The sequence below is a fragment of the Hyperolius riggenbachi genome, chromosome 11 (genome assembly GCF_040937935.1).
Source record: "Hyperolius riggenbachi isolate aHypRig1 chromosome 11, aHypRig1.pri, whole genome shotgun sequence".
In the NCBI taxonomy this organism is placed as follows: domain Eukaryota; kingdom Metazoa; phylum Chordata; class Amphibia; order Anura; family Hyperoliidae; genus Hyperolius; species Hyperolius riggenbachi.
In genome coordinates, this window is record NC_090656.1 from 200,621,289 (window position 1) to 200,646,296 (window position 25,008).

Genomic DNA, 25,008 nt, shown 5'->3' on the forward strand with positions numbered 1-25,008 from the left:
TTCCCATTCCTCTCACGGTCCCCTTGTTCCAGCTCTGTCACCCTTGTTCAAATTAGCCACCGCAGGAGGCTTCAGAAGCACTTGTCTCCCTGAATGCTCCTGAGGGCGCACAGCTCCGCACTGCACAGGCACGAGTGTGTGCAAGAGCGGGGCCAGGAATGCGTGGTATGGAGGGGCCAGTCTATGAAAGCATTGGAAGACACAAGCACTTCCAAGGGCTTCCGGAGGTTTCGTCCAGTTGGTCAAAGACAGCTAATGGGGGTGACAGAGCTGGAACATGGGGACTGAGAGAGGAAAGGAAAGCCTCTTTAGAACCCAGAGCCTCCCCTCTCCTAGTCACTTCCCGTCTGAGTCAGGACTGAGGGCTGGTGCACACCGAGCGGCTTTTTGGGCGTTTTCAGATCCGCTTGCGGCTGCGGATCTGCTTGGTCAATGTATCTCAATGGGGTGGTGCACACCAGAGCGGCAGGCGTTTTGCAGAAACGAAAAATGCCTGGGTGAGGCATTTTTTGGATTTCGGATGCGTTTCTGCCTCAATGTTAAGTATAGGAAAAACGCAAACCGCTCTGAAAAACGCCTGTTCAGAGCGGTTTTGCAGGCGTTTTTGTTACAGAAGCTGTTCAGTAACAGCTTTACTGTAACAATATATGAAATCTACTATACTGAAAACCGCAGCAGCAATCCGCAAAACGCTAGCAAAACGCCTCATAAAAATAAAAAAAAGCGTTTAAAAATCTGCTAGCATTTTGCTGATATGCTAGCGGGTTTTGGTGTGCACCAGCCCTGAGTCAGCCACTTACATACTTGATATTTAACTCTTTCAGGCAGAGAAAGAAAAAAGGAACACAGCATAGTTATTTGTGTGCTGGGCACTGTACATACACATGTCTATCTCATCATGTCACATGTCACTTCGGGTATCCTTTAAATGTAAACATTTTTTTACACCAGTGGGCCTTTAAAAACTAGTTAGGAGGTATTCAAAACACCCTCTATTTGTCTATCACAATTCTGTAAAAATCTGTATACATATAAATAAAAAAAGAGAGGATAAAGTGACACTCCTGGGAAAAAAAAGCGAGCCAATTATAATTTTTTAGCATTACTTATATGACAATGGGCTTCATCAGAGCCACATCAACCTAGTGGTTCTGGGTCACCCTGATCTGCTTGGGCATTCTATTGTACTGGTCCAAGCCGTGTCTCAGGGCCCGTTTCCACTATCGCGGTTTCCGCCGCAATTCTGCAGAGTTTCCCCGCACATGAATCGCACGGGGAAACTCTGCCATAGGGGATGACGGCGGCGCGGCCGAATCGCTTGCGGGAGCGATTCGGCCGGAACCCCCCGCAGAATTCAGGGCGGAGGCTGCGAGTCCCATAGTCGTGCATGGCACGGGTCATGGGATTCGCCTGCGATCCCGCCCCCCTGCTCAGTGCCGGCGTGCGTCTGCGAGATGCACGCTGCACTAGTGGAAACGAGCCCTTATAGAGCTATATCAATCCTTCCCATGCACTGATGAGCACCAACAGTGCAAAACAGGCTGTTTGCATGTGCGGTTAATGTGCCTCTGTAAAATGTATTAGCTATACGCTCACTATACATCGGCGGTTCTGGATGTAAGCCTGGCTTCAGGGGCATAAAGAGATGATTTGCATATTCAGTAGTGATTATTCAGTACTACTCACGATCATGTGCTAAAGCAGAATGTGATCACAGCAAATCAGAGCTTTACAAACCTATTGGCTGATCAAACAAATCACATGCTTCTCCACCAGTTCTCCTAGACATTCCCCATCAGAGCTGGGACAAGGTCCTCCAGCACCCAAGGCTGAGACGCCAAAGTGCGCCCCTCCATCCCTCCGCCCCAGCCGTCACACACTGATTGCTATTAGACTAAGAGGCGGCCCAGGCCCCCAAACCCCCCCCCTCCCCCAACACCTTCATCTCTAGTTATCTGGTTTGCAGTCACTGCCATGTATCCTCTTTTCTTATTTCTCTCTGCTTCAAACACAATAGGGGAATCATAGCTGAGCGAGTAGTGCTCCCCCCTCCTACACTGCGCCCTGAGGCTGGAGCCTCTCTCGCCTCTGCCTCGGCCCGCCCTGTTCCCCATGTCTACCGTATAGTCAGTCCTGGATCCTGTAATAAAGAAAATGAGCAGTTTCTGGAATAAACAGTGACGCAGGGCAGAGGGAGAAATATTTGTGTGATAGTAGCAATGCTGACCATAAATCTTTATTACACAAGTGTGAAAAAAACAGCAGCCTTTTGTCGCTGCGGTCGCGGCTGTTTCGCACACATGGTCGGATGTCTCTCTGGGCCTCTGGAAATTCCGGCAGGCTGAGTGGGGAGTCACATGACCACCACAGCCGCCGTGTGGCTTTAATTTCAGCCATGGCGCCTCTGATGCACATTGCTTGTTCTCCCAGCCCAGAGACGAGATGTTTCATTATGTGCCCTTCCAGGAACGCACCACTGTGTGTCCTGCTCAGCAGACACACTCACTGCTGTGTATCCTGCTCAGCAGACACACTCACTGCTGTGTATCCTGCTCATCAGACACACTCACTGCTGTGTATCCTGCTCATCAGACACACTCACTGCTGTGTATCCTGCTCATCAGACACACTCACTGCTGCGTATCCTGCTCAGCAGACACACTCACTGCTGTGTATCCTGCTCAGCACACACACTCACTGCTGCGTATCCTGCTCAGCACACACACTCACTGCTGCGTATCCTGCTCAGCAGACACACTCACTGCTGTGTATCCTGCTCAGCACACACACTCACTGCTGCGTATCCTGCTCAGCACACACACTCACTGCTGCGTATCCTGCTCAGCACACACACTCACTGCTGCGTATCCTGCTCAGCACACACACTCACTGCTGTGTATCCTGCTCAGCAGACACACTCACTGCTGTGTATCCTGCTCAGCAGACACACTCACTGCTGTGTATCCTGCTCATCAGACACACTCACTGCTGTGTATCCTGCTCAGCAGACACACTCACTGCTGTGTATCCTGCTCATCAGACACACTCACTGCTGTGTATCCTGCTCATCAGACACACTCACTGCTGTGTATCCTGCTCATCAGACACACTCACTGCTGTGTATCCTGCTCAGCAGACACACTCACTGCTGTGTATCCTGCTCATCAGACTCACTCACTGCTGTGTATCCTGCTCATCAGACACACTCACTGCTGTGTATCCTGCTCAGCAGACACACTCACTGCTGTGTATCCTGCTCATCAGACACACTCACTGCTGTGTATCCTGCTCAGCAGACACACTCACTGCTGTGTATCCTGCTCAGCAGACACACTCACTGCTGTGTATCCTGCTCAGCAGACACACTCACTGCTGTGTATCCTGCTCAGCAGACACACTCACTGCTGTGTATCCTGCTCAGCAGACACACTCACTGCTGTGTATCCTGCTCATCAGACACACTCACTGCTGTGTATCCTGCTCATCAGACACACTCACTGCTGTGTATCCTGCTCATCAGACACACTCACTGCTGTGTATCCTGCTCATCAGACACACACACTGCTGTGTATCCTGCTCAGCAGACACACTCACTGCTGTGTATCCTGCTCATCAGACACACTCACTGCTGTGTATCCTGCTCAGCAGACACACTCACTGCTGTGTATCCTGCTCAGCAGACACACTCACTGCTGTGTATCCTGCTCAGCAGACACACTCACTGCTGTGTATCCTGCTCATCAGACACACTCACTGCTGTGTATCCTGCTCATCAGACACACTCACTGCTGTGCATCCTGCTCATCAGACACACTCACTGCTGTGTATCCTGCTCAGCAGACACACTCACTGCTGTGTATCCTGCTCATCAGACACACTCACTGCTGTGTATCCTGCTCAGCAGACACACTCACTGCTGTGTGTCCTGCTCATCAGACACTCACTGCTGTGTATCCTGCTCATTAGACACACTCACTGCTGTGTATCCTGCTCATCAGACACACTCACTGCTGTGTGTCCTGCTCATCAGACACACTCACTGCTGTGTGTCCTGCTCATCAGACACTCACTGCTGTGTATCCTGCTCATCAGACACACTCACTGCTGTGTATATGATCATCAGACACACTCACTGCTGTGTGTCCTGCTCATCAGACACACTCACTGCTGTGTGTCCTGCTCATCAGACACTCACTGCTGTGTATCCTGCTCATCAGACACACTCACTGCTGTGTATCCTGCTCATCAGACACACTCACTGCTGTGTATCCTGCTCAGCAGACACACTCACTGCTGTGTATCCTGCTCATTGGACACACTCACTGCTGTGTATCCTGCTCATCAGACACACTCACTGCTGTGTATCCTACTCATCAGACACACACACTGCTGTGTATCCTGCTCATCAGACACACTTACTGCTGTGTATCCTGCTTATCAGACACACTCACTGCTGTGTATCCTGCTCATCAGACACACTCACTGCTGTGTATCCTGCTCATCAGACACACTCACTGCTGTGTATCCTGCTCATCGGACACACTCACTGCTGTGTATCCTGCTCAGCAGACACACTCACTGCTGTGTATCCTGCTCAGCAGACACACTCACTGCTGTGTATCCTGCTCATTGGATACACTCACCATTTGTCTGTGCAGAGCTGAGCTGTTCTCAATCTCAGCATTTATACACTGATGCAGCAGCTAGTTTGTCTCTGGCCCGGTGCACACCAAAACCCGCGAGCAGATCCGCTAAATCCTAGCAGATTTTGAAACGCTTTTTCTGTAGCATTTCACCTAGCATTTTGCGGTTTTGTAAAGCGTTTTTGGTGTAGTAGATTTCATGTATTGTTACAGTAAAGCTGTTACTGAACAGCTTCTGTAACAAAAACGCCTGCAAAACCGCTCTGAACTGCTTTCTTTCAGAGCGGTTTGCGTTTTTCCTATACTTAACATTGAGGCAGAAACGCCTCCGCAATCCAAAAAATGCCTCACCCCGGGAGTATGCGTTTCAGCAAAACGCCTCCCGCTCTGGTGTGAACCACGCCATTGAGATACATTGACTAAGCATATCCGCAGCCGCAAGCGGCTGCAAAAATGCCGAAAAAACCCGCTCGGTGTGCACCAGCCCTCTGTGTGGAAAATACTCTTGATTGGTTAACGGTATATAACCACTTGTTAAAGTGGAGCTGAACTCTTGCACAGGACAGTAGGAAAACAGAGAAATGCACCCTGCAGTGTTCTCCCCAGGCTGATACTGTCTGGGACCCTCCAAAACACTTCCATAGGTTTCCCACACTGTCCTCCTGACCTCTGCTGACACCTGGAACCCTCTGGAACAACGCGGCCGAGCACCTCTCCTGGCACAGGTGTGGCTGTGCTGCACCGGCGTGGGCATGGCTGCGCCTGTACGATCGGCTCTCACTTTCTGCGCAAGCACAGTCTGAAGAGATGTTCCTTTCCACCCTTCCATTTTTAATCAAAGCGGATTCCCCCTTTAATGTTGGCCCCAGATGCCATTCAGTCTCTGCAGCCTCCCGCCCCCCTAGAATCAGGCCTCGTCCTCCTTCTCTATTGTGATCGTCACAACAAAGACTTTTCACCACCAAATAGGGACATTTGGCAGTCGGGAAGCTCTGGAAAATGTAGCAGATTTTTCTATTTCTCGGTCTCTGACGGATCCTCCCCCCTCTCCCCACCGACAGCCTGCGCTGCAGCCAGAGACCCCTCCACGCCTCGCTCAGCTGATTCCACGCAACGTTTCAGGGGACATTAGCTCCTGATCTGTCAGCTTCTCTGGGGGCTCTTCCAGATTTGGGGGACACAAGCTAGAGTACGGACTTTAGACAGGTTTTATATTGTAATGCTGCATTAAATCACACCTGAAGTGAGAGAGATTTTGAGGATGATATATTTATTTCCTTTTATACAATACCAGTTGCCTGGCAGCCCTGCTGATCCCCTGCCTGTAATACATTTACCCATAGACCCTGAGCAAGCATGCAGATCAGGTGCTCTGACTGAAGTATGACTGGATTAGCTGCATGCTTGTTTCAGGGTGTGATTCTGACACTACTGCAGCCAAAGAGATCAGCAGGACTGCCTGGAAACAGGTATTCTTTAAGGAAATAAATAAGGTAGCCACTATATGTTCATATATGTTTCTCACTTCAGGTTCCGTCTGAGTGTACTTCTCACACTATAGGTCCCCCCCCCCCCCCAAACTACACATACCCTGAGAATACACTGAGGAACAAGCATGCAGCCAGTGCATGCTTGTTCCAGGTGTGACTCCACTGGCTGCATGCTTGTTCCAGGTGTGACACCTCTACCTGCATGCTTGTTCCAGGTTTGACTCCACTGGCTGCATGCTTGTTCCAGGTGTGACTCCTCTGGCTGCATGCTTGTTCCAGGTGTGACTCCACTGGCTGCATGCTTGTTCCAGGTGTGACCCCACTGGCTGCATACTTGTTCCAGGTGTTACTCCACTGGCTGCATGCTTGTTCCAGGTGTGACTCCACTGGCTGCATGCTTGTTCCAGGTGTGACTCCACTGGCTGCATACTTGTTCCAGGTGTGACTCCACTGGCTGCATGCTTGTTCCAGGTGTGACTCCACTGGCTGCATGCTTGTTCCAGGTGTGACTCCACTGGCCGCATGCTTGTTTCAGGTGTGACTCCACTGGCTGCATGCTTGTTCCAGGTGTGACTCCACTGGCTGCATGCTTGTTCCAGGTGTGACTCCACTGGCTGCATACTTGTTCCAGGTGTGACTCCACTGGCTGCATGCTTGTTCCAGGTGTGACTCCACTGGCTGCATACTTGTTCCAGGTGTGACTCCACTGGCTGCATGCTTGTTCCAGGTGTGACTCCACTGGCTGCATACTTGTTCCAGGTGTGACTCCACTGGCTGCATGCTTGTTCCAGGTGTGACTCCTCTACCTGCATGCTTGTTCCAGGTGTGACTCCACTGGCTGCATGCTTGTTCCAGGTGTGACTCCATTGGCTGCATGCTTGTTCCAGGTGTGACTCCACTGGCTGCATGCTTGTTCCAGGTGTGACTCCACTGGCTGCATACTTATCCCAGGTGTAACTCCACTGGGTGAATGCTTGTTCCAGGTGTGACTCCACTGGCTGCATGCTTGTTCCAGGTGTGACTCCATTGGCTGCATGCTTGTTCCAGGTGTGACTCCACTGGCTGCATGCTTATCCCAGGTGTAACTCCACTGGGTGAATGCTTGTTCCAGGTGTGGCTCACACCAGGAACAAGCATGCATCCAGTGGAGTTACACGTGGGGCAAGTATGCAGTCAATGGAGTCACACCTGGAACAAAAATGCAGCCAGTGGAGTCACACCGGAAACAAGCATGCGGCCAGTGGAGTCACACCGGAAACAAGCATGCGGCCAGTGGAGTCACACCTGGAACAAGCATGCAGGCAGTGGAGTCACACCTGGAACAAGCATGCAGGCAGTGGAGTCACACCTGGAACAAGCATGCAGGCAGTGGAGTCACACCTGGAACAAGCATGCAGGCAGTGGAGTCACACCTGGAACAAGCATGCAGGCAATGGAGTCACATCTGGAACAAGCATGCAGCCAGCGGAGTCACACCTGGAACAAGCATGCAGCCATTAGCCAGGCAAGATGTATATTTCATTCAGTGGGTGCCCCATTATTATTATTTTTTTTATTAGAACAGCTTCTATGATCTATGGTTACATAATGAAAATGAACTATAATTGAAGTGACCCTTGCGATTGAATGCAAGCAAATATGGTAAAGCCACGGAACATGACCCAGCCACACCTGCCACGTTTGCATATGGGGACTGCAGAGGATAGGCTGCAAGACACAGCCAAAAGCCTTGCCTGAATGCAGCGACATGAGGTTACTGCGAGTCATGGCCTCAGCCAGTCAGCTCTACATTTACCGCTACATTACATTTCCTCGCTAAATCCAATTAGCCTTTATTGACTCAAAAATAATCCTGACTCTTCCTGCTTCAGTTATTTGCTTCTAATGCAATAACGTCGCCGCGGGTCATGTACAGTGTACATTCTGTTACTGCTCAGGGCTCAGCACCAGGCTCAGGCAGGACAGTAATGACTTCTGAAGGGAAATCAGAGATGGGCCCTGCCATATCCCCCTCACTTCAAGCATTTATAGCCCCCCCTCCAGACTTAAAGCGAAACTGAATACTAAAAATAACCAAAGTGTTTGACTTACTTCTGCCAGCCCCTTGCAGCCTTCCTGCCCTGCGCCGGTCCACCATGTTCCTCCCTTCTAAGTGATGTATTATGCTGGGAATACACAATGGGCCTGATTCACAAAGCGGTGCAAACACTTTGCACGCCAGTTTAGGCGTGATAAGAAGAAAACTCGTGCGGGAAATTCCCGCGCGCATAGCGCATTGCGCGCGAAGCGCCCATTAAACCCTATGGGCGCTGCGCGCGGAATTGCGGGACTTTGTGCGCGATAAAGAGCACAAAGTGGTGCTAACTCAGCGGTGCAAAGGTTATCACGCCTAAAGTCTTTTAAGCGTGATAACTGAGTTATCACCGCTTTGTGAATCAGGCCCAACGAGTTTTTTCAGCAGATTTACTGGCTGATCGATTTTCCGATTGTTTTTCCAATCGATTTCCATTCACTTCTACGAGACAATCAATCAGAAAAACAATCGAAATCAGATTGGACCTGTCGGAAATTATCAAGCAAGCTATTTGCCAAAAGCATGAATGGTGTATTCCCATCATTAGGCCTCTTTTCCACGAACTGTTGACAGGCAGTGAAATGCCTCTCAAACTCTCACAACTGCTTGCTGCTGCCTGGCAACTGCTTGATGAGCACACAGCTCAACAGTTTGTGGAAAAGAGGCCTTACTTATGTGTGGATGAGAGGTGTGGGCCAATGAAATCCTTGAACCCAAAAGACACAAGGGAAACAAAAAAAAAACAGGAGCTAGTAATGTTAAAAGGAGCTAGTTAAATATTAAAGCTTATGTAAATAAAGAACATTATTTAGACTAGGTGCACACATAGCATAGGCCTCTTTTCCACGGACTGTTGATAGGCAGTTAAATGCCTCTCAAACTCTTACAACTGCTTGCTGCTGCCTGGTAACTGCTCGCTGCTGCCTGGTATCTGCTCACTGCTGCCTGGTAACTGCTCGCTGCTGCCTGGTAACTGCTCGCTGCTGCCTGGTAACTGCTTGCTGCTGCCTGGTAACTGCTCGCTGCTGCCTGGTAACTGCTCGCTGCTGCCTGGTAACTGCTCGCTGCTGCCTGGTAACTGCTCGCTGCTGCCTGATAACTGCTCACTGCTGCCTGATAACTGCTCACTGCTGCCTGGTAACTGCTCACTGCTGCCTGGTAACTGCTCGCTGCTGCCTGGTAACTGCTCGCTGCTGCCTGGTCACTGCTTGCTGCTGCCTGGTCACTGCTGCCTGGTAACTGCTCGCTGCTGCCTGGTAACTGCTCGCTGCGGCCTGGTAACTGCTGCCTGGTAACTGCTCGCTGCTGCCTGGTAACTGCTTGCTGCTGCCTGGTAACTGCTCACTGCTGCCTTGCAACTGCTTTCTGAGCACACAGCTCAACAGTCCATAGAAAATAGGCCATAATATGAAAGGCTGCGTTTTATGTCATGTTTTATGTTAATGTTGTGTGCAATTTTTGTGCGTTTTACTGCGTTTTTGGTGCATCTGCGATGTGTTCTTCAAGTGTTTTGCGTGCATTTTGATTCGTTTGCTGTTCGCATATGCGTTTTCCATGCGTTTTTATATCTCCATTTATGCAAATCACTAGAAAGACAACAGGAAGCGGAAATATGGCAAAAAAAAATATTGGTACTTATCCGTTAGCCGGGCGCATCCGGCAGGTGGCGACAAAACTCCACCAGAGTTACATCTTTCCCTACTATCCATGTCGGCCTGGAGGGGGAATAGTAATTAGCGCCACCTGCCGGATGCGCCCGGCTAACGGATAAGTACCAAAATATTTTTTTGTGAAAAACGCAAATAAAAACGCATGGAAAACGCATGTAAAACACATACCATTGCTTTCCCATTAACTTTCATTACGTGCGTTTTTCATGCGTCTATGAATATTATGCAACAAAACCAGCGTTTTTATATGCGTTTTTTCCTGCGGCCCATAGACTTCTATTAGCGGCAAAAACACAGCATTTTATGCAATGCTAGCGTTTCTGCTATGTGTGCACCCAGCTTTACACATTTCAGGTTTCAAGAACTCTGTGAACACCAATAAGGTTCACAGAGGGTGAAACTGACTCGTAAAGCCGTTTCTATGAGACACAGCACAGAAATCATATTATCTGCCATAAGATATATAAATAAACCCAGCTATTTATAGTTGGATTCTAGCTCTGCCCCCTCTGATGCACCAGATCCGGCTGTGTGAGGATTCTGAATGGATTATCTCTCTGCAGACAAGTCTTTAAAGAGAAACAGAGACGACGAACATTACAAATGTATACATACCTGGGGCTTCCTCCAGCCCCATCAGCCTGGATCGCTCCCATGCCCCATCCTCCGCTGCCTCTGTCCGCCGGTACCGGGGCCAGTCGAACCAGTCGACGCAAGCGCAGTGCGCTCCCTCCGTACTGCGGATGCGTACAGAGCCGGAAGTGACGGGACCCGGTACCGGCGATAGAGGCAGCGGAGGACGGCGGCGTGGGAGCGATCCAGGCTTATGGGGCTGGAGGAAGCTCCAGGTATGTATAACATCTTTTTTTTTCATTTTTAAGCTTTGTTCTTCTCTGGTTCCCTTTAAAGGACAACTGAAGCGGAGGGATATGGAGGCTGCCATATTTATTTCCTTTTAAAGGGAACCTTAACTGAGAGGGATATGTATGTTTCTTTTTAAACAATGCCAGTTGCAAGGCAGTCCTCCTGATCTTTTTGGCTGCAGTAGTGGCTGAATCACAACCTGAAACAAGCATGCAGCTAATCCAGTCTGACTTCAGTCAGAGCACCTGATCTGCATGCTTGTTGAGAGGCTGTGGCTAAAAGTATTAGAGACACAGGATCAGCAGGAGAGTCAGGCAACTGGTATTATTTCAAAAGGAAGAATCCATATCCTTCTCAGTTTAGGTTCCCTTTAAGCAGTACCAGTTGCCTGGCTGTCCTGCTGATCTGCCTCTAATACTATTAGCCATAGACCCTGAACAAGCATGCTGCAGATCAGGTGTTTCTGACATTATTGTCAGATCTGACAAGATTAGCTGCATGCTTGTTTCTGGTGTTATTCAGACCCTACTGCAGCTAAATAGATTAGCAGGGCTGCCAGGCAACTGGTATTGTTTAAAAGCTAATAAATATGGCGGCCTCCATATTCTTCTCAGTTCAGAGTTCACACCAGTCTGAGGCTTCTGCACCTTTGTGCTATTTTCACAGTTTTTTCTTCCACAGACATGAAAATTCTGAAGCGTACATGTTGTACTTTTTCCAGATATTAATGTATTTTTAAAAAATTACTTTGATAGCACCGCCGTATCTTCTGCTGCATTACGTGGAATATCGCTCGTGTTTAACCTTTAAAGAGAAAATACCAATCTCACAGAAAGAGACTTTCACACTCCTTGTGGTCCCTTGTGGTGCGCCGGAAGTATCTGAGCCGCCGCAAGGGCAGCAGCGCATTACCGCAAGCACCACACTTAAAGGGGAATTACAGTGAAAATAATGTAATAAAAAAGGTGCTTCATTTTTACAATTATTGTATATAAATGATTTAGTCAGTGATTGCCCATTGTAAAATCTTCCATCTCCCTGATTTACATTCTGACATTTATCACATGGTGACATTTTTACTGCTGACAGGTGATGTCAGTGGAAGGAGATGCTGCTTGCTTTTTTGGCAGTTGGAAACAGCTGTAAACAGCTATTTCCCACAATGCAACAAGGTTCACAGACAGGAAACTGTCAGGACCATGATCCTCACAGTTTCCTGTGGGAGGGGTTTCACCACAATATCAGCCATACAGAGGCCCCCTGATGATCCATTTGAGAAAAGGTAGAGATTTCTCATGGCAAAGGGGGTATCAGCTACTGATTGGGATGAAGTTTAATTCTTGGTCATGGTTTCTCTTTAACCCACAGTGCTTGGGGTAATAGAAGTCTTTAGGTGAAACAGTAAGGGTCCGTTTCCACTATGGCGAATCTGCATGCGTTTCCTGCATGCAGATTTGCATAGCCAATACAAGTGGATGGGACTGTTTCCACTTGTCAGGATTTTTGAGCGTTTTTCAAAATCTGCATGGTATACCCTGCAGAATTCGCATCCCGCACACCGCTATGCGAATCGCATACAATGCATGTGGTTTTGGTATGCAAATTTTACCGCGAATTTGCATATGATTTTGCATGAAAGCAATGTAAAAGCACACAGGCCCTGACATGGTTAAATTTGCATACACACTGACGATTCCGCACCGCACAAGTGGAAACGGGCCCTTTAGTGTAAATGATGGAGCTTGGTGCGGCACACATGCACAGACTGATGGGAATCTCAGTGACACACTTCCTGTCCGGCAGGAATTCTTTTTTTTTTGCGGTGCGATGCAGCAGGAGCACCACAACGCATTAAACAAGTGTAAAACTTTGGGGGCAATTGCGATGTGATTCTTGTTCTATTTCACAACAAAAATCGCAACGCAAAATCTTTGCGTTACGAGTGTGAACTAGCCCTTACGTATACTTGTAGCCATAGACCCTGAACAAGCATGCAGATCAGAGGTTTCCTACAAAAGATTAGCTGCATGCTTGTTTCCGGTGTGTGATTCAGACACTACTGAAGCAGGAAAGATCAGCAGGACTGCCAGGCAACTGGTATTGTTTAAATGGAAACAAATATGGCAGCCTCCATTTCGTCTTACTTCTGGCCCGATTCCAAACTGCATACAAGCACCTCATTGGCCATCTGCAATCTGACATAATGCAGTGATTGGTACAGTCCCATCTGACAGTCTGTATTAGGAATACTGGGAATGACTGCGCTTTGTATCCTGGTATATAGCCAGCTATTACTCCGGGCAATGTGTGAGGCTGAACTGATGGGTTTGCTTTATATTTAGCAGAAGTGGAGTTTCAGCTGAAATGAATGGAAATGCTCTGTCACCTCTTGGTTACCAGGGGGACGAGTATCAGTGTGACCCCTCTTCAGGGCGGAAATTCCAGCCCGTTCACAACCCCCTGACCTTCAGCCCAGCTATCACAGCTCTTCCTATGGAAGGCTGAGATCTGGTGCTAGTCTCTGCTTCATGTCAGCTCATCCAACAGTCTCAGCAGTGACAGCCTGAAGTGTGAGGAATATGGAGGCAGACATTACTGACATCACTGACTTCCATATCGGAAAATACAGCTTAACTGTTTGTCATGCTGATCCCCTGTCTCTAATACCAACTGAATTATTGACCCAGAACCAGTATGCAGATCAGGGGCTCGATTTACAAAACGGTGCTAACTTTAGCACTGGCCCTTAGCACGTCTAAACTCCGTTTAAATGTGAGAAGTAGTGATCGTGCGCAAAGTACCACGCGCACTGCACAGAGCGCAGTGCACTCCGCGCGAAGTGCCCACTAAAGCCTATGGAACTTTGCGCACGGTACTTAGCGCGCAATCTAATTGAGAAAACCGGTGCTAACCTACTTAGCACCCTGGTTAGCACGCCTAAAGACTTTAGACGTGCTAAGTAGGTTAGCACCGCATAGTAAATCAAGCCCCAGGTGTTCTGGCTGCATGCTTGTTCCATATGTGACTCCACTGGCTGCATGCTTGTTCCAAATATGACTCTGCTGGCTGCATGCTTTTTCCAGGGGTGACTCAGCTTACTGCTTGTTCCAGGTTTGACTTCACTGGCTGCATGTTTGTTCCAGGTGTGACTCCATTGGCCGCATGCTTGTTCTGGGCATGACTCCACTGGCTGCATGTTTTTTCCAGGTGTGACTCCACTGGCTGCATGCTTGTTCCAGGTGTGACTCCACTGGCTGCATGCTTGTTCCAGGCGTGACTCTGCTTGCTGCATGCTTGTTCCCGGTGTGACTCTACTGGCCGCATGCTTGTTCCGGGTGTGACTCCACTGGCTGCCTGCTTGTTCCAGGTGTGACTCCACTGGCTGCATGCTTGTTCCCGGTGTGACTCCACTGGCCGCATGCTTGTTCCGGGTGTGACTCCACTGGCTGCCTGCTTGTTCCAGGTGTGACTCCACTGGCTGCATGCTTGTTCCAGGTGTGACTCCACTGGCTGCATGCTTGTTCTAGATGTGATTATACTGGCTGCATACTTGTTCCAGGTGTGACTCTACTGGCTGCATGCTTGTTCCAGGTGTGACTCCACTGGCTGCATGCTTGTTCCAAGTGTGACTCCACTGGCTGCATGCTTGTTCCAGGTGTGACTCCACTGGCTGCATGCATGTCCCAGATGTGATTACACTGGACGCATACTTATTCCAGGTGCGATCCCACTGGCTGCATGCTTGTCCCAGGTGTGACTCCCTTGGCTGCTTTCTTGTTCCAGGTGTGCCTCCACTTGCTCCATGCTTGTTCCAGGTGTGACTCCACTGGGGGCATGCTTGTTCCAGGTGTGATTCCACTGGCTGCATGCTTGTTCCAGGTGTGACTCCACTGGATGCATGCTTGTTCAAGGTTGGACTACACTGACTGCATGCTTGTTTCAGGTGTGACTCCACTGGCTGCATGCTTGTTCCAGGGGTGACTCTGCTGGCTGCATGCTTGGTCCAGGTGTGACTCCACTGGATGCATGCTTGTTCAAGGTTGGACTCCACTGGCTGCATGCATGTCCCAGGTGTGATTACACTGGCCGCATACTTGTTCCGGGTGCGACTCCACTAGCTGCATGCTTGTTCCGGGTGTCACTCCGCTAGCTGCATGCTTGTTTCAGGTGTGACTCCATTGGCTGCATGCTTGTTCTAGGTGTGACTCCACTGGCTGCATGCTTGTTCCCAGTGTGACTCCAATGGCTGCATGCTTGTACCGTCTCTGTACGTTCACCTTGTAGGAGGTGTGTTATGGATCTGTTTTTGTTTGTATTGCCATATTTATCCTTGCCATCTGTATTTTACATTGTGTGTATTTGTACTTTGTGATGGAATATGTTGGGCCTAATTAATGTACAACAGGGGTCTCAAACTCAATTTACCTGGGGGCCGCAGGAGGCAAAGTCAGGATGAGGCTGGGCCGCATAAGGAATTTCACAATCGCGGCGTATCGCCGCCTCTGTCCGCCCCTCTCACTCTTCCTTCACAGAGAGGGGCGGGGAGAGGTGGCGATCCGTGCGGCGATTTGACGTCAGGAGGGGCAGAGCTGAAGCTGAAAGCTCTGCCCCTTCCAGGAAATGCCTGCGGATTGCCCCCCAGGCGATTTGGATCGTTTAGCGGCGGGGATGCGGCGGATTACTTGGGAGCACTGAAGCGAACTATAAGGAAGCTTTTGCCGGCGAGGGCCACAAAATATTGTATCGAGGGCCGCAAATGGCCCGCGGGCCGCGAGTTTAAGACCCCTGATGTACAATTATATATGAGTGTGAATTGATAACTGCTATGCTATATAGATTCAAGTGATATCATGACAGGTCCTCTTCATGCCTGATTGATAATGCTCAGTCTTCTGTCTCTTGGCTTCAGGTACTTCTGTACGCAGAGGGCAGAGATGACCATGACTGCAAACAAAAATGCGCTCCTCACACAGGCAGCCGGCGTGTGTAGGATACCGCGGACCGCGCTGGGACGGTAAGTGCTTTGTTTTTGCACCTTTTGGGTAATGTCAGGGGACAAATGTGAATGACCACTTCAAAACTGATCATAAAGGATCTTCAGTCCGGAACCTCCATCCTAACATCCCAGTACTGTCCTCCTGCCACCAGATGAATTCTCAGTCTGTGAGTTCAGCCTCCGTTAGTGGACAGATTAATCAGCATTGTGACCCTGGAAATCATGGAACCAGTTTATGTGTTTATGTGGAGCAGCAGAATCCTCAGACAGTGGTGTCAGTATTCTGCATACTGATTTATGATTGGCTGCTGGGAGTGGCAGCACTGCTCTTTGATGCCAGTTTTCTATGTTCTGATTGGTTGCTGGGAGTGGCAGCATGGCTCTCTGAGCATGGGGTGATGAATGTTGCGTAAGGCTTGAGGTGTGATATGTCAGCTGTAATTCTCGCAGTTTTGGCCATATAATGTATCTGGTTATGCTGGCTGATGCTCTATTGGTAAGTTATGTGTAATCCGAACAAACAGGTTATTGTTCTGTGTACAGAAAGTGCTTTATTTCTGTTCTCTCACATTCGCGACATGTGATACCATTAAAGCTACACGGCAGGCATGGAAGCCATCCTAGGCCTCTGCTGCTCCCAGTAGCTAACTATCTGTGCAGAACTCCCTGGGCGGGGGTCCCTAGGCTAGCCGTTTGCTGAAGCACAGATTAAAAGTACCCATGCATCCAGTGTCGGACTGGGAGCTGGAAAAACTGAGTAAATCCACCTGCTGGCCAAGCTGCAGAAACCATGTGTTATCACTCCCAATAGAAACCTGCTGCAAGTCTTCACTATGAGCAGCAACACCTGATTACTGCTGCTTGGCCAGCAAGTGGATTTCCTCAGCTTTCCTAGCTCCCAGTCCGACACTGCATGCATCTAGTGATGAATGGGCAGATTGACCTAGAGACTGATCTCTCTATAATGAAATCTGATTGTAGAGAGATCTGTTGCCTGCCCATGCATCGCTGACTGATTCCCTATAGATTTCAGCATAAAATCTATCCGGACTTTGCCTTGCAATGCCGCCTCCTATCTGACTGCCCCCCAAATATAAAAGTGTCCCTCTAGTACTTATGCGGTGTAAATTCTCACCTATCCAGCATGAATCCAGGCCTCATACGCCAACCTCCCCATATCGGCCATTACTACATGGGAGTGGTGGGGAAGGATGCCGGGAGTCATGCCAGCGAGACACGTGTGAATTTACATTGCACACGGCCACATGCTACTCTTGGGGGACTCTGGTTAGGGGTCGTCGGTCTTCGCAATATCGGACGCAATTAACGCTGCTCACCCAGTCGACTATGCCAGACTGATATTTTCCAGCATTTCTGAAATAATTTTTTCCAGCTCGTCTGATCGATGCATTCGACTAATTTGGGCCGAAATCGGTTGAAACCTTGATCAGGTGGACATGTTGTGACACTGATTTTCCTCCCGATTTTATAAAATAATCAAACTAGAGGGGTTGATTGGACCACAAAATTGCTAGATGTATGGCCACCTTACCGAGCTGCAGGGTGTGCTGTTCAGACATCCCCGTGGCTCCTCCATAATGCGGCTAGTCTCTTTTACTCCATATTCCTAATAACGTGAGTATGGGGAAAAAGACAGAAGAGGTGGCCATGATCCGCTGGTTCATCATCTTGCAGGACAGTGATGTGTCAGCACCACCTCCATGAGTTCCATATCAGGGGATTATGGGAAAGAACGGACAGGGATGTCACAGCGCCAGCTCCATGAGTTCCATCACAGGGGATTATAGGAAAGAATGGACAGGAATGTCACAGCACCAGCTCCATGAGTTCCGTATCAGGGGATTATGGGAAAGAACCGACAGGGATGTCACAGCACCAGCTCCATGAGTTCATTACAGGGGATTATGGGAGAGAATGGACAGGAGAGAAGCCATGGGGATGCTATATTGGGCTCTGCGTTTTGTGTTCCACTGGTCTTGTATGTAATAATCTCCCTCCATCCCCGCACATGTGTTGTAGGGTAAGGCGATGCCACAGTCAGCACCCCCTCCCTGCAAATAAAAAGGTTCTGCAGAGATATCCGATGTCGACGTATTTCAGCTGAGTGAAATATTTTCCCTATGAAGGAATTCATGTTAAAAACATCTGATGTGCTGGCGGAGGTCCAGGCCACGTTCCGCCTGTTTAACCCCATTCTATAGAATATCATACAGGAAGAGGGATGCCTCTGCTAAGCAGCGCGCTTTACATTATTTCCCATTGCCACTTCAAAGAATTAAGTGCAACAATGTTAACTAACAAATGAGATTGTTAAAGTTCCAGTCCATCCACAGTTATGTTTTGTTTTTTAAAGAAATATTAATTTAAAAGAACAGTACTTCAAATTAATTGTGTATAAAAAAGTTTTTGTAAGAAAAAACATTGCATCTGCAAATTGCAAAAGGAAAATGACTGCTTTGCCAGTAGGTAGATCTCCTCCTCACATCTCCCTAATACAGACTGAGAACTATTAGGGCTTGTTTCCACTGTTGCGACGCGATTTCGGCCGCATTCCGACGCTTGTAAAAACGCATGCGGATGCGTTTCCACATGCGTTTTTACCCGCGATTTCGCCTGCGATTTCGCATGGCAGGGTGCCATGCGAAATTAACCATGACACTGCCAGGGCTAAATAAAATAGAAAAAGGTGCGAAATCGCACGCGAAATCGCGGGTAAAAACGCATGTAACAAACGCATGCGTTTTTACTATTAAATACATTAGCGGCGATTCGCACGGATTCCCGACGCAGGCGAAATCGTTGGCTCTTTTGTGCGTTTTTTTCACGCTGAAAAAAACGCACCTCAACAACGCTACAGTGGAAACAGGCCCATCCACTTGCATTACATGTGCGGATCTGCATGCGTTGGACGCATGCAGATTCGCGATAGTGGGAACGAGCCCTTATAGGCTGCCAGTTAGTAGATTCTCAGGTGCTGCACTAGTTCAGAGATCCTCTGTCTAGAACTGGCTGTCCCTCACCCAAACAGTTTCAGCATCTCTGGATGTGTGACAAGTTCTCTTGGTGTTGGCGCAGCCTCAGTCATGGCTGCTAGTTCTCTGACCTTTCTGGATGTGTGACAGGTTCTCTTGGTGTTGGTACGGCCTCAAGCAGGCTGCTAGTTCCGGCCTCCCTGGATGTGTGACAGGTTCTCTTGGCGTTGGCGTGGCTTCAGCCATGAGAAACAGGTTCTCTTGATGCGGCTTCAGCCATGGTTGCTTGTTCCAGCCTATTTGGATGTGTGACAGGTTCTCTTGGCGTGGCTTCAGCCATGTGAGACAGGTTCTCTTTATGCAGCTTCAGCCATTGCTGCTAGTTCCATCTCTCTGGATGTGTGACAGGTTCTCTTGGCGTGGCTTCAGCCGTGCAAGACACGTTCTCTTGGTGCAGCCTCAGCCATGGTTGCTTGTTCCAGCCTCTCTGGACGTGTGACAGGTTCTCTTGGCGTTTCTGTGGCCTCTCTGGGTGACAGATGGGGGTTAATAACCCTCTACATCCGATGATGGAGTTGCTCTGAGGACGTTAGTAAATGGTGACAGATTTCATCATATTACATCTCACTGTGAAGAGGAGCGATGTGGCTGTAATGAGACCCGGCTGTCTCTGGACGGAGGCAGATACTTTTTAAAGGAAGTTTCTACTTTTCTTAAACAATTGAAATGACATATTGAACTGTCACAGTTACTAAAAATGACTTTCTGTCTCCATCTGCAGCCACATGTGACTTCCTAAAACTGTCACACAGTCGCTATGGCAAGGAGGCCAAAAACTCCTCCTTCCTCCCCTCTGTGCTAGATATATAGTACATCAGTGACCTGTTGCCATAGAAATGACCCAGCATAGCTGTCAGACTGCGATCTAATAGCCAATTATTATGTATAATTGCTTTTATTGGATTCTGTCCCGGTTGTTCACAAACTGCTGTACACAGATGCTGTGCTATCTAAACCCAATAGCAGCAGGTGATGTGGAACCCCGCTGTAGCTTTACTTTATCTGATTAGCGGACTGAGCTTGTCTTCACCTTTAGAAAATAGATAGTGGTTCAATTGATGTTTATGGGTTTATCCCATTTTCTTGTCCCATATACTGTAGGTGGACTGACAGTGGCTGGGGAGGGAATTCTCGTACCACACCTATGCAGTGGTGGTGAAGGGATCACATTTATCAGTGTCTCCCTGTGCGCTACTGTGAAAAGGACTCTCTTGAACTGGTCTGCTCACATTTAGGGACAGTTAGTGACAACACTATATATACTCTATAAAATGCTGCAGAAAATGTTGATAAATACCCAATAATAATAACAAGTCACATCACACAAAAATAATTATATTTGGTACTTATTAACTTTAGTGTCTGTGTCCCTACTGAAAAGTGTTGGTAGTAAGATATTAGAAGACAGAAATAAACGTCCATGCACCTAAAGTTCATTTAGAATCAAAGCTTTTTTCCCTTGGACTGAATATAGTGGGGATGAGCTGGAATGTAAGTCAGGCTGTTTCGGTGGTCGTTGGCCCTGTTTGGGAAAACTGTCCCTCGCTTCTAACTTAACGCTTACAGTGGCTGCCGCGTTGCACAACACTGGGGCTGCTCAGTTATTTTCCCCAATGCAGTTGCAATTCCATTCATCATACTGAATGGAATCTCATCGCAAGCGCACCAAAATGATTGCGCAGGGAATCGCAATGCAGTCTATGCACTTTGATGTCCCTGCGGATTGTGTTGCGTCTCCAAAAATGTGGATAAAAATTGCGCGGATGGAAACGAGGCCTTAAAGCGTACCAGAGCTGATAGGAATTAAGTGTTATACATATCTGGGGTTTCCTCCAGCCCCCTGCGCACGGATTGCTCCCACACCGCCATCCTCAGTCTTCTCCATCTTCGGTCCCATAACTTCAGCCAGTCGCGGCCAGTCTGGGCAAGAGAAGTGCGCCCTCTACGTATCTCTCCAGCCACCGCCGCAGAGGTACATAGAGGGCGCAGTTATTTTATGCAGACTGGCCACGACTGGCTGAAGTTATGGGACCGAAGATGGAGAAGACTGAGGATGGTGGTGTGGGAGCGATCCGTGCGCAGGGGGCTGGAGGAAGCCCCAGATATGTATAACACTTTTCATTTTTATCAGCTCTGGTTTCCTTTAAAGGGATACTGTAGGGGGGTCGGGGGAAAATGAGTTGAAGCTACCCGGGGCTTCTAACGGTCCCCCGCAGACATCCTGTGCCCGCGCAGCCGCTCACCGATGCTCCGGCCCCGCCTCCGGTTCACTTCTGGAATTCCTGACTTTAAAGTCTGAAAACCACTGCGCCTGCGTTGCCGTGTCCTCGCTCCCGCTGATGTCACCAGGAGTGTACTGCGCAGACACAGACCATACTGGGCCTGCGCTGTGCGCTTTTGATGACATCAGGGGGAGCGAGGACACGGCAACGCAGGCGCAGTGGTTTTCAGACTTTAAAGTCAGAAATTCCAGAAGTGAACCGGAGGCGGGGCCGGAGCATTGGGGAGTGGCTGCGCCAACACAGGATGTCTGCGGGGGACCATTAGAAGCCCCGGGTAAGTTCAACTCATTTTCCCCTGACCCCCCCCTACAGTGTCCCTTTAAGGTTCCCCTACATCTAGCGATGAGGAACAGATTGACCAAGAGACAAATCTCTCTCTAAACAAATCTCATTAGAGAGAGCTCTGTCGGCCCAATACCCACGCAGCACATGTGTGATGTCACAGGTAAGAGATTGTAATGCACGGGGGAGGGGCACACTAACATTTGTGGGGACAGGGGCCGGGGGTTCCGTTGCGTTAGTCACTCATCCTGATATTGCACGCCATTACCGCCGCATACCCGATCCACCACTTCGGCCTGAGATTTTCCAGCATGCTTGACCATTACATTCAACCAATTTCGGGCCAAAAACCATTGAATTGTTAATCGGGCATAATTCAAAAAAATCATTGAATTGGATAGTCGAGCGGACTGCAAAATTGCTAGATGTATGGCCACCTTTACTGTGGTATTACAGAGAAATTAGGACTACTATTATTATGTATTATTTTAGATTGACTGTATGTATCAGGAACACAGACAGACACACAAACATGATAAGAGTTTCTAAATCTCTCCCTGCCTATTCCAAAACTCAAATAGAAAAATGAAATCCACATTTTGCTGTCATTTCACGTCAATGAATTGTCCTGCGTGTTATATTTCCACAACATAGTGTAGCGCTGCTGAGGATGTCAGCCCTAAATAAATACTAAATAATAATGTAGCACGGTGATACAGAAGCCTTGCTATCAGGCCTGGCTGGATAATGTCACAATACTGACCATCGCAGAGGAGCACCTGCTCTCTGGCGCCCTCTGCAGTCATGTTCCTTCCCTTGAGTGACAGCTTTCGGAAGCAAATCTCTGTGGGGCAGGAAGCCTTCTTAGACACAACTATGATGGGGGAACAATGGGCAGAGGCGTCCGGGGATGGAGAGAGCGGAGATAAAGACGTAGAGTCAGCTTTTGGTGTGGTTTAGCGGCTCAGATTTCCCTCACATTCCTGTCCGGGATTAGGAAGTGTCCTTCCTGACCTCCCACACCCAGCGTCCCGCACCAGCTGCCGCCATGACACCGGCGGCATGTATATCAGCATGCATATTTGACAGGGACGCTAGAATAGACTGCCACATATAGTCATTTCTTTTAAATGCTTTTAATAGAACATTATTGAGAATTCATCTCTAATTGCAAATAAAAGTTTGCAGGTCACTGGATTCCATTTATCCATCCAGGCCCTCAGCACCCGCCTTAGCTGCCTTGTGAATGATCCGGCTCTGAGTATGTTTGCCATAATTTGATGATACCAGCTATAGACTTGAACTCTTGGTTTAATTTTTAAAATCTAAAAAAGTTTGGCTTAATATAAATAATGTTATCACACTGTGTTCCTCCGCTATTTACAATACTTTATTTCTTTGCACAGTTTGTCGTGATGTAAGTATATAATGATGACACATTTTAAGTATTTGAAGGAAGCCATATTTCCTCCTTTAATTTTTGTTTGTTTTTTGCTCATTAAAGCTCCTTGTACCCCACTAAAGGTCTGTACACACGTTAGATTAAGGGGACCCTGAACACAGAAAATAAATGGAATTTGGACTTACTGGGGCTTCCACCATCCCCCCATAGCCTGTGAGGTCCCTAGGCGTCCTCTGGGTCCCCTCCTTGGACCCGCTGGCGGCTCCATTAACCAAGCGATTTGCCTGAAGTCACGCATGTGCGGCCCGTCCACACACCTGATGCGTCATGTGCGGTTCTTGAAAGACTGAACCGCGCAGGACGCTTACGGGGACACTCGCATTATCGAGCCAGGTGTGCAGACAGGCCGCACATGCGTGACTTCAGGCGAATCGCTTGGTTAACAGAGCCGCCAGCGGGACCACGGAGGGGACCCAGAGGGCGCCGAGGGACCGCATGGGCTACGCGGAGGCTGGAGGAAGCCCCAAGTAAGTCAAGATTCCATTTATTTTTTGTGTTCAGGGTTCCTTTAAAGTCGGCTGAGGCAGCCGATAATGACCACCTCTACCAATAATCTGGTGTGCGCAGCAGCCCCCGGTCGCCGTCCAGCCAGCAATCCCCTTGGCTGATTAACTTGGGCAAGTGACGGACATTACCTTTGTTCTCCCTGCTCGCCCCACCCACCTGCACCGCTCCATTGGCCTTTCCCCCTCATTGGCCTCCCCCCCCCCACCCCCCCTGCATTGCAATAGAATATGTTGTTAGCCTAAAGACTAACTACCCATCTGTATAGCATCGGCCCATAGATGCCTGATTGATCAATACCCAATCTCTGTTACACAACATCAATCTAGCGTGTGTATGGCTCCTGTTGTTGAAAATATTAGCCCATGTTTTCTGTCGGCAGTCTCTAAAGCACTCGCAATGCTCCTGCACACGTTGTTCCTTTGTCATGTGACTTTATTGCAAGCCTAGGCACATACAGGAAGTTTGAGATACTGGATGGTCCAGAGGCTTCCTGAATCCTTCTAAAGCCCATCATTCTAGTATAGGATCCCTTTATACCATACATGTCAAACTCTGGCTGCGGGACAAATCTGGCCCTCAGCAGAGCCATTACATTTGGCACTCAAGTGGTTTCCCTGTTTGGCCCACTCTAGACCACCAGGGAAGCTATACTGGAGGTGAAGCCCTAGAACACCAAGGAAGCCATATGGGGAGGGAGGCGGAATGAACTAAACACTAGGGAACTGTAGGTGAGGGTGGGGGCCTCTTAACCCCAGGGAACTGTATAGGTTTTGGATGGGAGCCATTAGACACCAAGGAACTTTATAAGGGAGGAAGGTGGCCAGTAGACATTGAGATTGGCCCGCGACTAGGTCCAGGTGTAACAGTTCAGCACACTTTGTATTTGAGTTTGACACCCCTGCTTTATAGTTACATAGTTATTTGGGTTGTAAAAAGACATACGTCCATCGAGTTCAACCAGTATACTGTAAAGTACAACACCAGCCTGCTCCCTCACATATCCCTGTTGATCCAGAGGAAGGCGAAAAACCCTTACAAGGCATGGTCCAATTAGTCCCAAAAGGGAAAAAATTCCTTCCCGATTCCAGATGGCAATCAGATAAAATCCCTGGATCAACACCACTGGGCATTACCTTGTAATTATAGCCATGGATGTCTTTTCATTGCAAGGAAAGCATCTAAGCGACTAAGCCTCTTTTAAAGTGAACCAGAGACGAAGCACCCTCATGTATTTTACGATATATATCAGTGGGAACATTAGAGAAAACACCTACCCTGCTCTCTAGTTCATTGTGCCCTGATAAAATCCCCGACTGAGCATTCAGTCTGGCTTTGGTATAATGACTCAGCTATAATGATTCCTGAGCAGAGCCACAAGGGGGCAGACTTGGGCTTGAAAGAACACCAGAGAACACAGACTCAGCTATAATGATTCCTGAGCAAAGCCAGACTGAATGCTCAGTAGGGGATTTTATCAGGGCTTCTAAGAAGCAAGCTGTGCAGTGAAGAATGAAACAGAGAGCAGGATAGGTGTTTTCTCTAATGTCCCCACTGATATATATGGTAAAATACATGAGGGCGCTTCGTCTCTGGTTCACTTTAAATGCAGGTGTGGAGTTTGCCATAACGACTTCCTGTGGCAATGCATTCCACATCTTAATCACTCTTACTGTAAAGAACCCTTT

At 48.6% G+C, this 25,008-nt stretch overlaps 1 protein-coding gene across 5 annotated transcripts in view; it reads left to right on the plus strand.

Annotated features, from left to right (window-relative positions):
• The window catches only part of DENND2B (DENN domain containing 2B), a 314,001-nt gene that overhangs the window by 146,939 nt on the left and 142,054 nt on the right, over nt 1-25,008 (plus strand). For all 5 annotated transcript variants that reach the window (XM_068260332.1, XM_068260333.1, XM_068260334.1 and 2 more), the window contains one exon: nt 15,651-15,755. In XM_068260332.1, the coding sequence (XP_068116433.1) occupies nt 15,676-15,755 (80 nt within the window). In that variant the 5' untranslated portion in view covers nt 15,651-15,675. The remainder of the gene's footprint in view (nt 1-15,650; nt 15,756-25,008) is intronic.